The sequence below is a fragment of the Telmatherina bonti genome (assembly GCF_933228915.1).
Source record: "Telmatherina bonti genome assembly, chromosome: 6".
In the NCBI taxonomy this organism is placed as follows: Eukaryota; Metazoa; Chordata; class Actinopteri; order Atheriniformes; family Telmatherinidae; genus Telmatherina; species Telmatherina bonti.
In genome coordinates this window covers 25694736-25709245 of record NC_136624.1, presented here as the reverse complement: position 1 = coordinate 25709245, position 14510 = coordinate 25694736, and the positions used below count along the sequence as shown (strand labels likewise).

Below are 14510 nucleotides of genomic sequence, written 5' to 3'. Positions count from 1 at the left end.
TTATTAACCAGTCAAAACCAAAAATATGACCTCCGTTTGCACTCGCTATAGTTTCTTTCTAACACAAAATGCAATTAAGAAAATAAATAAATAAATTTTAATCAGCACATAAATATAAAAAGCATCCAACCACTCAGTTGCATAAAGGGCTTGTTTGAAAAAGCATGTTTGGGACTGTTCTACTTTTTTATCCACTATTTTGATGTCTGAAGAAATATTTCTAAGGAAAGGCATTTGGTGTCGGAGTTAGAAAATCAAATCAGCCTCAAATATTATGAGGTGATAATACCAAAAAGCCCACTTTTAATCTTTTCAAAGATAATTCCCCATTCTTCTCCCTACCTTCTCACTTCCAGCTAAGTCTACTAAGTACAGTTTCCCACTCAGTTTCTGCTCCGTCTCCACGTTTTCTTGTTTGATGTTTATCAGGAAGATGCTATGACTACGGGAGCTGTGCTCATTCATGTCTGGAGAGAAAAAAATAAGGAAGGGGAGGAGATGCAAACAGAGGAGTCTTCAGTCAAAATTTTATTCAATACACTGTTTCTCACAGACACATAAAATGCATTCATCACTTGGCACTTCGCCATTCATTCTTCCCTTCACACTTTATTGTTAAACTGGAAGAAGCAATCTGACATGAAGTGTCTGACAATGTGAGTGTCAGAACATCGGGAAGATCTGCAGTGTGACTCACTGGTGACAGCAACGTGACGATTGGCCTTTCCCTCATCTATCACATCCATCACTTCCTCAGGACTGGTAACGAAGCGTTCGGTGCAGCCCTAACAAAACAAACCAACGTGCACAGACTTGTTTAAGTTGACAAGAAGATATTACAACCTTCACAAAGAGCAAAGTGTTGCATGTGCAACATGCTCCCATTAGCACATCTATTTGCAGTTATGCATACAATGCACATGTCATGCCGACTGAAATATAGACCTATTTACTCATGCTGATATGAACAAAATTCTGAGCTTTGTTAAGGTTAGCACCCTTAAATTACAAAGCAAATCTATAATATAATATAATATAATATAATATAATATAATATAATATAATATAATATAATATAATATAATATAATATAATATAATATAATATAATATAATATAATATAATATAATATAATATAATATAATTAATGGAACAATTGATAACAGTCTTTGTCATGTTGGACACTACAGCAACAGCCTACAGATGTTTAGCTGACACATTGAAAAACATAGGAAACAGCTGCTGTATACTGTCATGTATACTGTCAAACACTATTTAAATCTACAGCTATCACATTCAGTTTGCAGAAAAGGTGTAAAAAGTACAATTCACTTTTTTAGAGAATCTTGCTGCTCCTCATACTAGTTGTTTCATGGTTTTTAACCAGCTGGGAAAAAAGTCATTGACACTTCAATTGCCGTTACTTTATATAAACATAAAATATTATAAAACATTAAAGAGATTTAAATGTATTGGTCAGTGCATCAAGATAACAAACTGATCTTCATTGCTCTAATATAAAAATAATACACACATAAAAGTGTCTCAAATCTACAAGAAAGTTGATAAGTGTATTTCCCAAATTTTTCAATGGGAAAAAAATTAAACTCCTAGGATGGTAGCTGGAGAGACCAACATTGAGAATCGAACTGCTAATATTATGGTTACAATGCACAGAAATCATGTGGTACAGTACTGTGCTATGCCTTATTAGTATCTTTGGAAAATAAGAGACACAGAGCTTTTGAAATGAAGTAACACTTCAACTAACCTCTTAAAAAATATGTTGAAAGACACAAAGTGATTAATTTCATTTTGGCACAAAACATGTACATGAAGAAATGTTAATTTCTAACAGAACGTTACCTGATCTGTTCATGAATTCTGTGATTAATCTTTAAAGACAAAGTGGGGCACAGGTGGAGAATGGAAGTGTAATACCACCTTGACCTCTCTACTTCTACCACCTTTAGTAGGTTTATCATTTTAATTTATTACTATGTAAAAAAAAAAAAAAACCATTATAAAAGACAAAAAATAGAATCTGCTGCCTAACCAAATCATGTCTAAAGGTGACTCACCTTCACATAGGGAACTCTGTGTTTGTCTTCATGCACTGACAGGTTGGTTTTTGTCACTGTGACATGATGAAAAAAAGGAGAAAGGACATAGTTTTACTGAAAGCCTTTTGTGTGTGGTGTATGTGTGTGTGCGTGTATGTGTGTGTGTGTGTGTGTGTGTGTGTGTGTGTGTGTTTGCATTTGCAAATGAGCATCAGCATGTTTCACAACACAACTTTAATGTGACCTGACAAGGTCCCCTGAATATTTCTGACTCAAACTCTCCATTTATGCAGCGGGAAAGAAAAACACATAACTGTTTTTTATATATATATATATGTATATATATATATATATATGTATATATATATATATATTTTATACATAATAGTTTTAACAAAATTAGTAACAAGCTCCTGCTAATGTCAATGAGCAAAATACACATTTTTGTTTATAAAACTTTTGTGGTGCAAATTCCAGTAAGAGGAATTTTAGCTTTGACAGCGTCATCATCTAGATGATAATTACATTTTAAAGAATTCTGGAATGTGTGTGTGTGTGTGTGTGTGTGTGTGTGTGTGTGTGTGTGTGTGTGTGTGTGTGTGTGTGTGTGTGTGCGCATTTGTGTTTGTTTTATAGCCCTACAATGTTTTTTTCTCACAAATTTCCCCTCAGGGTGTTGTTCTTTTTGCTGCTTCGATTCATCCAGCTTGTTGTCGACTCTTAGGCCTCTTTGTTGTTCATAGCTTAAATGTTCCTCAGACTCTGCAAAGTCTCCTGCATACGTATGGGGTCTTTTACCACTGTCTCCGGCTCCATTAAAGATAAAATCATGGGGATGCTGCACACAGCTCTACACCTAGACCTCTACATCATTTTACACTAGTTATATTTTTCCGTGATATCTGTGAATGAGCTGCTGTGTTCTGCTGTGTTTCTGTGTTCTGTGTCAAAAAAAGATTAATATAGGAAATGGAAAAAAGACAGACAAAACTTTAATCTCTGTAGTAGATAAAGATAAATATTAATTATAGTATAATATTAAAGAACACTGTCATTTTAATTTGTTTGTTTTAAATTGATCACATTTTTAGACAAACAGAACATAATGTCATCATTAAAATTGTGCTTTTGATCATCCATTTTTGCATATTGAATAAATATGCAATTAAAAAGGCAAAGTTTCATAAAATTTATCCATATATGGACATAGGGGAAAAAAATTAAATTAGATAAAAGCTAAAGCACTGAGTCGTAACTGCAGCCTGTCTAACATATGGACTCTGATTCATCTGAGCGTAACTGTGAGGCTTTAAATTCCCAGAAGTTTGACAGAAAACGGAGCAGTGTTATCAAACGTGAGGTATGCTTTTACAGCTTCAGAGCATAAACATACCATCCAGAAGGTCTCGGATTTTATCCAAGTAGATCTCAAAATAGGAGACCTGCATCAAAACAAACAAACATGGAACAGATTGTGTTCTTTTTTTCCAGAAATTACAAATAGAGCATCTATTACAGATGAGTGAGAAATATGAAATAGCTGCTCATTGTACAAACAGGAAATCCTAAATGATGTTGAGGTAATCTCTCCTCCAGTTGGTGAGGTATTACTATTATCCTCTGTTATGAGACTTTGGCTTAAAAGAGAAAATATAGTAGGATGATGCTGGTTTATATATGATGATTTATTGATGCTTGTTCGGATTAAATCAGCGGTTCAAGCTGAATCCCCACTGAACCTATATTATAATGTGCATGAGCTAAACTGTCCATACATTGTTCTCTGTTTGTGTCCAAGCTGCATGAAGGTACAAATACACACATAAATAGGCACAAACTAACCTTTATGTGGAATTCTAGATTCTCATCCATGGCAAATATATGTTCGAAAATGTCCTCTGCTATCCGGGGTATGATTCCCATTTCCTGGGAATCATGAAGGTTTCCCTGAAGGAAAAATAAGACAAAGGTCTGACTGAAAAGTAGGATAAATGCAAATCCGACAAACTAAGCAGTGACAACAGCAGGAGAAAGGAGCGCAGAGGCTTTACACAAGAAAAGGAACAGGGTTGTTTCTCAGAGATTTGTGTAAAGGAAGTGAGTTCCTACACGAGGCTGGGAGGGAGAGATAAGGAGTGATGGCTGTGATGGAGGTGGATGTACTGTCATGGCGAGCAGAGAAGGACACGAAAAAAAAAAGATGAAGAAGAAAACAGCCTGTGTGCCTGTGTGCATGCGTGTCCCACGACAGAAGGGCTGGCTTTTGAATTATTTAGCAATACTTTACCTCCATAGTGTGTGTTTTTCCCGAGGAGGTCTGCCCATAGGCAAAGATAGTCCCATTATATCCACCCAGCACATCTAAAATGAGGTGGAAGAAGAAAATCATGTTAGTGAAAGAAAAATTTCACAGATTTCACGCAGAGTGGAGTGTAAACAGAATGACAGGAAATGCTGGAAAAACAACTGTCTTTGACCTTTGCTTAAAAATGACTCATAAAAACTGTGCACTGAGAAGCACAAGGTGTTCAAGCTCGAGCAGGTTTGGAAAAAGCATCTATAGCTAGACACAGTAAACAACAACTACCTGAAGCTGTTAGTGTCATTCAGAGTCATTCAGAAAGGTGGCAAGCAGGTATAGATTATTCTCTGTATTCATTTGGATCCATGGCAAAAACAACATCCCCTCCCTGACGGAGGTAATAAAGAACCATGTTGTTGAATGTCATATTGCTGACACAGGCCAATAAACCCCTGCAGTAAAAGTCAAGCATGGATAAAAAAAAAACATCACCCTGAAAGGCCGACTGCCACAGGTGAGCTGACCGCAGACTAATCACGAAGGCTCTGAGCTGAAACCATGCAGAAGCCTGTTCCTCCCGTCCTCTCCTGCTTAGACACACATCCCTCAACTCAACCCTCTTCAGCTTCCACTATGTGGTCAAAATGAAACCAAAGCAGAGCAAAAAAACAAAAAGAAGCTTAAATTGAAGCGTGTGTCTATGAAAGGACAAAAAGACACCAGGAGATGAAACTGCGAAAACAAGTGCAGCACAGAGGGAAACAGAGGCGAAGACGTAGCACAAAAGGGAGTGGAGACACCGAAGCACTGAGAAAGAGAGAAAAAAAAAGGCCCTATAGGAAAATATGCCTGCAGTATCTGTCTTTCTCTGGCTTTGCTCACTCTGATACACGTTTTCCCACCTGACACTTGTCAAAGCTCTCCCTTTCATTTTGCTAAATGCTTGCCTTGAATTTTTTTCCAACCTTCCGCTGCAGCCGACCTCACCTTTTTAATTAATCTTCTCTAAGCTAAATTGGTAATCTCACACACAGTAAGTAATATCACCAACCAAATCAATCATTTTCATTCTCTATCTAGTTCAGCAGAGCTCCATGCTTTGAAGATGGAAGAAAAATAAGATCTTTAGATCTTAATAACAAAAGAAAAGATTGTGAACTTGTTGAGAGGAGGAAAAGGTAAAAAGATTCAGGGCTTGAGATTTGTTTGATCTGAGGCTTTCTGGATACATGCTGTGTGCACAATTATTAAGCAAGTTGAGCTTTTCTATGGAATAATAATAATCATTGTTGAACAAATGCATTGCTTGCAGCTAATTGAAAATGTTCCCAAACCCCAAACCTGAATGTCTAACAAAGGAAAATCATTTTTCTTAGAGGAAACAGTAAGTCCAAACATGTATAAGTAAGTTAGTAAGTATATAATTATAAGGCAAGTAACGTTTTCACAATATTTTTGTTTAGTCCCAGTTTTCAATTTGATATTTTTCTTTTAAAACCCATCAGTAAGCACTTTCATCACCCTTCTGTCTTCTGTCTTTCCACCCATGATGCCTGCCAGCATTTTTTTTTTTATCTTTTCATGATCAACTTTCCCGGAAGCAGCAACACTGCATCCCAAATGTTCTTCAAAGAGGTCTATTATCTTTGCTCAGGGCTCATCTCTTATTTGTTCTCTTGAGAATACAAATATATTATCAATAGAATTTAGCTCAGGTTAAGCCTAAAATATATCAGTATTTATTCATTTTTTATGCTTTTTCTTTTTAAACAATGTGATCCAAAGTTCTTCTTTTGATGCTGGCTCCCTTTTCTTCTGCTCTATAATGATACTACACTGCTTTAGTAGTGTTGAGGTCCAGACTCTGGGGAGGATTCATAACTCCATAAGACCTGTCATGAGTAATTTTCAGTCCAGTTCTGTAATTTGTCATACCACAGCATTTTCTTCCTGTTCAGGTGAATGAGGAGAAAGGGCTTAAGCTTTAACGACTTAAAGTCTCATCATATCTGATGAGGCATTAGTGAACATTAGATGGATCAGCGAAAGGCTCAGATGCATTTCTGAGGTCCTGTGTCAGGTCCATTGTGTTTTTTTCCCCTATTTCTCAACGGCAGCATTCAAAATGTTCTTCATTATAAATAGATAGTTTGTCGGTCTGCTACTCCTGTTGTCCAGTTGTCCTGTTTCCTCAAAAATTGAATGATATACTGCATGGCAATACACCAAGATGTGTCAGGTTTCAGCAAAGAACTGGTGCAACAAAATTAATGACTGGCCCAGAGATACAATTCAGTGTTTTTCCTACGCAACCCACCCAAGAAGGTCAAAATAATTTTATCCTCTCTTCTCTGTATTATGGTAATACCCCCCAACCCGCCACCAAAAGACAACAGCTGCATCCCCCAGTCAGCTGCCGCCATCAGCCACCCACCACCCCCAACACCAAAAAACCTAAGGGAAACACTGCAATTGTATTTTTGTCAAACTGAATTATCTTTGGCATTTCTCACAGACAGCAGCTAAAGAGGGGTTAGGGTTAGCTAAAGAAATGGAAAATGGGAACAAATTGTGTTTCTTTGCAACAAGCGGCTTGTAACAAAATGCCTGAAGATAAAATGAAAACCAGTGTATGTGCAGATGCAACACTGGTTCATCCCTTGAATAGGTGCCCTTTTAATACTTGAATGATTCATAGGTCAGTGTTAAAGGGCTTAGAAATCAAAAAACACATTTCCCACAAATGACCAGGTACAAGTTCTTAACTAAAAAATTAATGAAAATGCACCCAAGGTTCAAAGAGAAACTTTGAAAGACCTTCAGAAAAAATGGGGACCTATTGCTAAAGACCATTTTAAAATATTACAAAAAAGTCTGTCTGGAAGCAAAATGTTTAAAAAAAGGTTTTGGCATAAGAGTTTTAGAAGGTAATGTAATTATAGTTTTGGACTGTTCTGTGGCACTAGAGAGTAATGGGTTCTTGGCCATTTTATGCACTTTGCATTTTTGGCAACAAAGTACGATCTAGTTTATTTTCCTCAAAAGTGTTGCATCTCTTGAGAAAGATATGTCACAGTTTTTAACGCTTTGGTGTCAATTAAATCTCTTTTCTGTTCTGTGTAGTCTGGTAATGAAATTCTGTGCTAAGGTCACACCACTCCCTGAAAACAAAAATTATATATCATCTGAAAACAAGAACAACTCAATTTTATAAAGTATAGAACATAAAACTGTGAACATAAGTATATGGTCAGAATGCCCTCTTACCAGCAGGTACTGTTATTCAGAAATATAGCAGGCACCGTGTTAAGTTGTTCATTTTAATCGGTTTGGAAGCTCATGCCTGTAGGCTGTGTGACTGCATCATGTCACGGAAATAGGTTTCCTGCTGTCTGTAAGAAACTGCTGCTGCATGCACCAATCACTGAGGTGTGAGCTGACACAGCCAGCATGGAGATCATGATTATATAAGATATGCTAATTCAGGATCTGTTGGCTTTTGAACCCACAATTTTGTGTCACTAATGCACCTTGGAAAAAAACAAACAAACAAACAACCTATGCCTCTCACCTTTGACAATCTGTTTGGCACAGGCGTTGTAGACTTGTTCTTGTGTGGTGTTAGTTGGGAAAACCTGGTCAAACACGTACAACTTCCCCTGTGAATGCCAATAGAAACAGACAGTTATGACAAAGGCAGTTTGCAGAGTTCTAGATTAGCGTTAGCATCTCTTGTGACTTTCTGTGAAATCCATAAACCAAAGCATAAGTGTGTGAGAAACACAAGGAAATTTTCCACATGATTTAGTACTAAAGCCTTATGCAAACCTTACGTTAGGAATATTGTGCCCATATGTATGTCTGCAGCAGACCACATATTACATTAACCCATTTCTGCTATTTTTAAAAGTACAACATGCATCCTTGTTTTTTTGTTGTTGTTTTTTCACTAAGAGGCAGAAGTGGTTTTAATGAGAGTAGTGCCTTGTGGAGCTTTGGGTGAAAGGCTGTTTGACCCCAGGAGAGACGGACAGAGATCCCCTCTAAGGTGAAATCATTAGAAGCAAAACTCAAGGACTTTAAGAATGAAGTCATCTATTGGTGAGATAAAAAAAAAACTTTGGAGAATTGTAGCATGAGAGTGGAAATGCAGTCAGGCAAGATAGAAACAGAAACCAGTGTCTGAATGCATGGGGAAATTTCATACAGAGGGAAAAAAAGGGTTTGTTATCTTAAAATATTTAGCTCTTCAACAAGAAAATTCATCCTACTTTTTAAGATAACTAACCTGTTGTTTAGAGGTCATTAAATAAGTTACACAGCCAACCATAGGTATTTTAATGCAAAATGAAGGTTTGGAGCAAAGTAACCCTGATGTAACCTAGATTAACCAGACTCCAGCAGTAAGACAAGCTGACTGGTTAAAAGAAAGCAACAATACAGCCTGCAGGGCTGCTCTGAGTCTTGGTTATGACTGCACCAGCATTCTTAGACAAAAAACACCAATAATCCGCTGCACCTCCAAGCATTACATATGTGCCTGGCTGCTTCTCAAGCATAAAAATGACAACAAGCTCAATACCAAAATCCCAAAATACACAAATTTATCGGGGTATTGAATAATACATTCTGTTTCAGGTTCTCAGGGATGAACACTCTTGTAGTTCAAGTCACAATGTATTATGTTCATTTTCAGTTCATAAGCACATTTAATATGACTTTCAGTCACACTGAATTCAAGTGATTTGCATGTCGCTGTTATATTAAGTTCCACTGCTGCAGGAAGTTTTCACACTGAAGGATTTATCTCCTTCTCTGATCAATAAGGAATGTCAAAGGGTAATTAAAATTTTATTTTTCATTAAGAAGGTTGATGAAAAGATGTTCTCTCAGCATCCATCTGTGTCCATCTGAACTGAAATTTACTTTTCATAGTGAGATATAGTTGCTGGTCAGTGTTTGCTGCACTCATTGTGCTGTGACATTGTTATCTGTATTTTCCTGCCTTATTAATTAATTACTGAAATAGATGAGTATCAAACTGCATTTGTCAATTAGACCGATCAGAAAATAAGTGAATATGAAGAGATTTTGCTTCTGCTGGACTGACTCAGTCACTGATCAATATTTTGTTTTATAAAATGGATTTTAAAAGCTAGGTAGTAAAACTAAAAGAAGAAAAAAGATTCTTTTAATCTTTTCTTACACTTTTTGTGTCAGAAAATGAATGAATTTGTCTTATGAAGGATATATATTCTCCTGGCATTTATTGGTGTTACAGTAAAGGTGCCCATAGGTTTTCATTTGTTTTGCATTACATTTGTTTTCCCATCAACTAGTTTTGCCCTAATAACATCTTTTACCTGATTATTTTCTTGCAGTCCACGTGTTTTTATTTTTGTTTTTTTGTTTTTTTTTGCTATTTTTTAAGGATATAGTGTTGCTTTGCAACCTACCTTCCTGTTTTATCCTGTGCATCTCAGTTACTCTTACTTCCTCTGCCATTCAAAACAGATTTCATTTGATACATTGTTTCATACCTGTGTTTGTTAGTCACAAACCTCCTATGAATATGTCTTTCCATGTTTACTTTGATCAGTTTCAGGTGCTCATGAAATGCCCATCCCATAATCAGACCTGATCATTGAATTTACTTTGCCTGTCTGGACTTCATCTTACCACTGGATTCCTAGTCTTTGGTTTGTTTTGCTGAAGCTTATTTTATTGGTAACACTGTACGATAATAGTACAAGTCATATACTTAAGTAATGCACAACTCATGATGAACCAATGTATGAATTAGTGAAAAATTTTTTGTGAAATTCTGTTGCTTATCATAACTAATGATAATCTCATTGACAATTTATGTGATTACTTACCTAATTGATCATCCATTGATAAAAATTAGCTCACTGTTAATTCATCAATAAGTTGACAAAATTAGCCAGCTTAGAGACAAGTATATAATTTAATTCCCTGTTATTGATTTTTATTTTTATTTTTGTTTAATGCAAGACACACTCGAAGAAGTTCACTTGGGTGAACATGGATGTGTAAAAGCACTTGGAGTGGCTGTTAGGGTTTTAAAATCACTGTATTAATGCAGTCTTTTAGCAAAGATATGACAATGGTATATATGGTAACATCAAATACATGGCTGTTTTAGAAACAACAAAACAAAAAAATAAACCTTCAATCAACCTGTATACTCACTCAAAGCACTGTAAAGTGTTACCTTTTTATAAAGTACCTGCCTGCTTCTCATTATTCTACATTTGCTCTGTAGTGCAACAACCCCTTTTAGCATTTCGTGAAACTTAGAGGAGAATTTGGCTTCAGGAAAAGAATAGCCTTTTGGATTTTTGTGGCCGATTCGCATCATTTCCTTTTAAAGTTTGAGATACATCATTGGCCTTGTTGGGCCATGTTGCATTCAGCTTCTTTCTTGTTTATCACATAATGTGTTAATGTGATTCACATTAGACCTTTTAATTCCACTCATCACAGGTGGGGCTGTTGTACCTTTGTTGTCCATTGCCATCCTTTCTTTAATGTAAGTTGATACAACTTAGAGTGGGAAACAAAGACAGGCAAAGTCAAGTTTACATGTGTGTGGAGAAGGGCAACCAGCACTGTGGAACACACTTCTAAGCAAAAGGATTTTTTTTTTTTTGCATGCACACACTAAAATGGAGTTGAGCTGCCTCATTTTGGTCAGTCTGATTGAGGAAAGGTGAATAATAGCAAATCAGTGTGGAGGCCTTTTTGCTCTAGCTTAGCAAAAACACTGTGAGAAAATTATTAGTAAATGTCATTTAGCTTTTTTATGGTTTAAAAATCTGTTGGTGCTGCTATTCAGTCAGCCATTGTATGTAATAGAACAGTTACACCCTATACTATGATAAAAAAAAAATCACAAAAAATCCCTTGAGCTTTCCATACTGGCAGGATACATTAAGAATGTTATAAACTTACCATATACATTTCCACACATAATCTAGATGTTTTTCTCAATGCACTTAGATTTTCACCAATTTTGTCAAGAAAATCTGCTGATTATAAGAAGCAAATAAATGCATCAGCGTTCCACAATGACACTTTACAGTTTTAAATTTGCATAAAACAATTTGTTCATTCAAGCCTCGTTTTTATGTAATTTAGCTTTCCTTCTTAATGAGCTGAGCTGTTTGGCTGTTGCTTTCAAGTACTGTAATCACAGCTGCAGGTACAAACAAGCTCCCGTTCAGGAGTGATTATGACTGACTATGTTCCCTATGAGCCAATTGTACTGCGAAACAGACTACAAATGCAAACCAGGCTAAATACCAGAGAAGACGAATGAAGAAGCATGATGTGGTCTTGTTTGGTCGGGGATGAAATTATATAAGCTGAATAAAAAAATGGGCTTTTGCTGGGCTTTTGTTCCACTGGCTCCTCTGCATAAAGTATTAATCTCTGCATATATAGATATAATAATACCAAACATGTACGAAGGATCCTGTAATTTCACCATCTGCATGTCCTCTTTGCCAGGCCTGTCAGTTCAGTCAGGTACAAACACATTTGCTTGTTTATCTGTTTGTGTAATTAAGCAGATATTTCCTCAAATATGTGAGTGGACGCTGATGTAGGATGGGGTAATGGGATGCAAAATGTGCTTTCATGTGAGTAAGTCTATGTCTGTGTACTCATGTATCCATATGACCAAATAATATATCCAATTATGATTGTACATGCATACATTGTTCATGGCTCTCAGTTTTGTGTGGCATGTCAAACACCCACATGGCCTGTCCAGCCAGCAATCTGCTGCTGTCTGCCAGGAAACAAAGAGGCAGCAAGAGAGAGACCAAGGCACAAACTGCAATGCTAAACAGAAACTGTGAATGCTATTTGTGGTGGGAAATGAAGAGCAATTTAAGCTGGACAGAAACAAATGGAGAGGAAAAAGCAGAGAAGAATGAGGAAAGCAAAATAATCAATACCTATAATCGGCAACAAAAAGTGGGAAAGGAAATACAATCAATATACAAATGACATAATAGAATTGGAGAAATTTAACAAGAAATGCAATCAATTCAAAGTTAAAGAACAAGTTCAAAAGAATTAACCAAATAAAAAGTAAGGGATGAATGGTTGCAACAGCACCTGTTGAATTTAGATTGGATCAGAGTTCAGCAGCTTTTGTACCAGACTTAAATTTAAGCATTTTACATGTCTGCAGCCAGTCCCAGTCCGCCCTTACTTTTAAACTCTGACAAAGCCTTATGAAAAGCTGTTGAAGCCACCCACAGTCTTTTCCTAAACCAAACAAAGACTGTTTTGTGTCTGAGCAGAGCATTTGCTGGGAAATTGTGAGCTGACAGTTATTAGCTATTTTCAGAGGCACGAAATACTAGATTTTTGCTCTGACAGTCAGGCTGTGTTCAGGATCACAGGTATCTCCCCATCATAGCAGCATGACAGGAGTCCCATACTAATATTAATATTGTAAGCTGACAAAGAAATAAAGAATAAGTAAAGGTTTGATGCATCCTTACATTTTGTGATATTGTGAAGGTGGTTTATTGGTGGATAGATAGTTTCAATGTAAGACTTTTGATTTGGAAACTTTGACTTTAATCAAAGATCTGTCTAATTTATATCTTTTAAACTTAGGTTATTTATTCATTTATCTTTTCATGGATGCATTTGTTTGTTGCATCATTTAAATTTTTCACAGTTTAGTTAGTCCCTCAGTCAAAACCACTGGGTTTAAGAAAAAGTGTAGGTTTTGTCTTTAAATCATAATCCAAATCTTCAATATGAAATGAATAAAGTTGCCAATCGCTTTATAGTCTCTAGATCAGCATTTAGCATTTGTCATAATATTTTGTTTTTGTCACATGCAGAGAGGACAGTAATGTTATGATTTCTAGAACACATCTTTGAGACATTTTATGTTTTTAGTTCACATTTGATAAAAAAAAATAAAAAAAAAAAGAAAGAAAAGGAATTTCCAAATGTATCATGTCAATTAGCTAAAAACACTAAAGTGGTGTGTGAGAAAAATGTATTGGTTAGGCCTTCATTGAGAGAAACTGACACACTGAATGACAGTCTATAGGTGGAGGTAATACATAGTGGCCATGAGTAATATTAATCTTGGTTCGACACCAGATGACACTGTCCATCTTTATGTGCAACACTGTTCAAACAGACCCTTTAACAGCAATAGCCATAAAATATCAAGCTTATCTAAGCCTATCCTGCTGAACAAATGTCCATTTGTTCCTCTAGATTCTGCAGAGGTCTTCCATTAAGGTGTAATTTCTAAAAAGGATAAATAACATTCATGGGGAAGCATGCCCTCCAAATCCATGAAGTATCAGGTTAACAATTTTATGCTTCATACTATGCTTCGGCTACCAGCAATTTGATCCAAAAGTACCTGGAAGCCCTCCAAGCTAATGAAAATACTGCCTGCCAGGGTTTTACAAGATGAACAGGATGTTTCAAAGACAAACTCAAACTTCTCAAAATTTCTATTATATGATCAAATAAAATAAGGGGTTTGGAGAAAATCACCGGATCATGTCATTTATGCCTGAAGAGTGTCCACTTTTTTATTCAAATCTATTTCAAGTCACTATAGTGTTTGTTATTGTTTACAAAATTATGGGAAACAGCGTTGAACTATCACCTACTGAACAAAAGGCAAATAAAATTATGATTTCGATCAAGTTTTGAGACAGTGCTTTCTGGGTGTGTCAATGAATTGTTACACAGAATATATTTCCAACGCATTTGCTGTATTGTAGTGATTTTACATCAACTATTAAAACAACTAAACATCCTGACTGGGGCTCCATCAATACATTCAGGGTTTAAAGCCACATGTGGAAACTGTAAATGCTTGAAAACCAAACAAAGAAGCTGAATATTTATTTAATTGAAACATTTTTAAAGCCTATTGTGCCATTGTGTCAAACAGCATGCAGACAGGTTAGCAAGTGCTAATAATAACAACTAGAAAAGCATTTGGAGAGCGCAAACCTCCACCGAGGATCTAGGATCCAAACAGTGAGCCGGATCACCACCAAAATTAAATCAGTTCTTCATTTTTACATTTCCAACAACTCCAGAAAATATTTTGAAAATTCATC

At 36.1% G+C, this 14510-nt stretch overlaps 1 protein-coding gene across 1 annotated transcript in view; it reads right to left on the bottom strand.

Annotated features, from left to right (window-relative positions):
* kif5ab (kinesin family member 5A, b) overlaps nt 1–14510 on the bottom strand; it is a gene marked incomplete at its 5' end in the record, with an annotated part of 65883 nt that overhangs the window by 37632 nt on the left and 13741 nt on the right. Inside the window, 7 exons of the mRNA XM_079241847.1 lie at nt 343–467; nt 698–785; nt 2082–2137; nt 3457–3505; nt 3906–4010; nt 4351–4424; nt 7937–8024. Of these exons, the coding sequence (XP_079097973.1) occupies nt 343–467; nt 698–785; nt 2082–2137; nt 3457–3505; nt 3906–4010; nt 4351–4424; nt 7937–8024 (585 nt within the window). The remainder of the gene's footprint in view (nt 1–342; nt 468–697; nt 786–2081; nt 2138–3456; nt 3506–3905; nt 4011–4350; nt 4425–7936; nt 8025–14510) is intronic.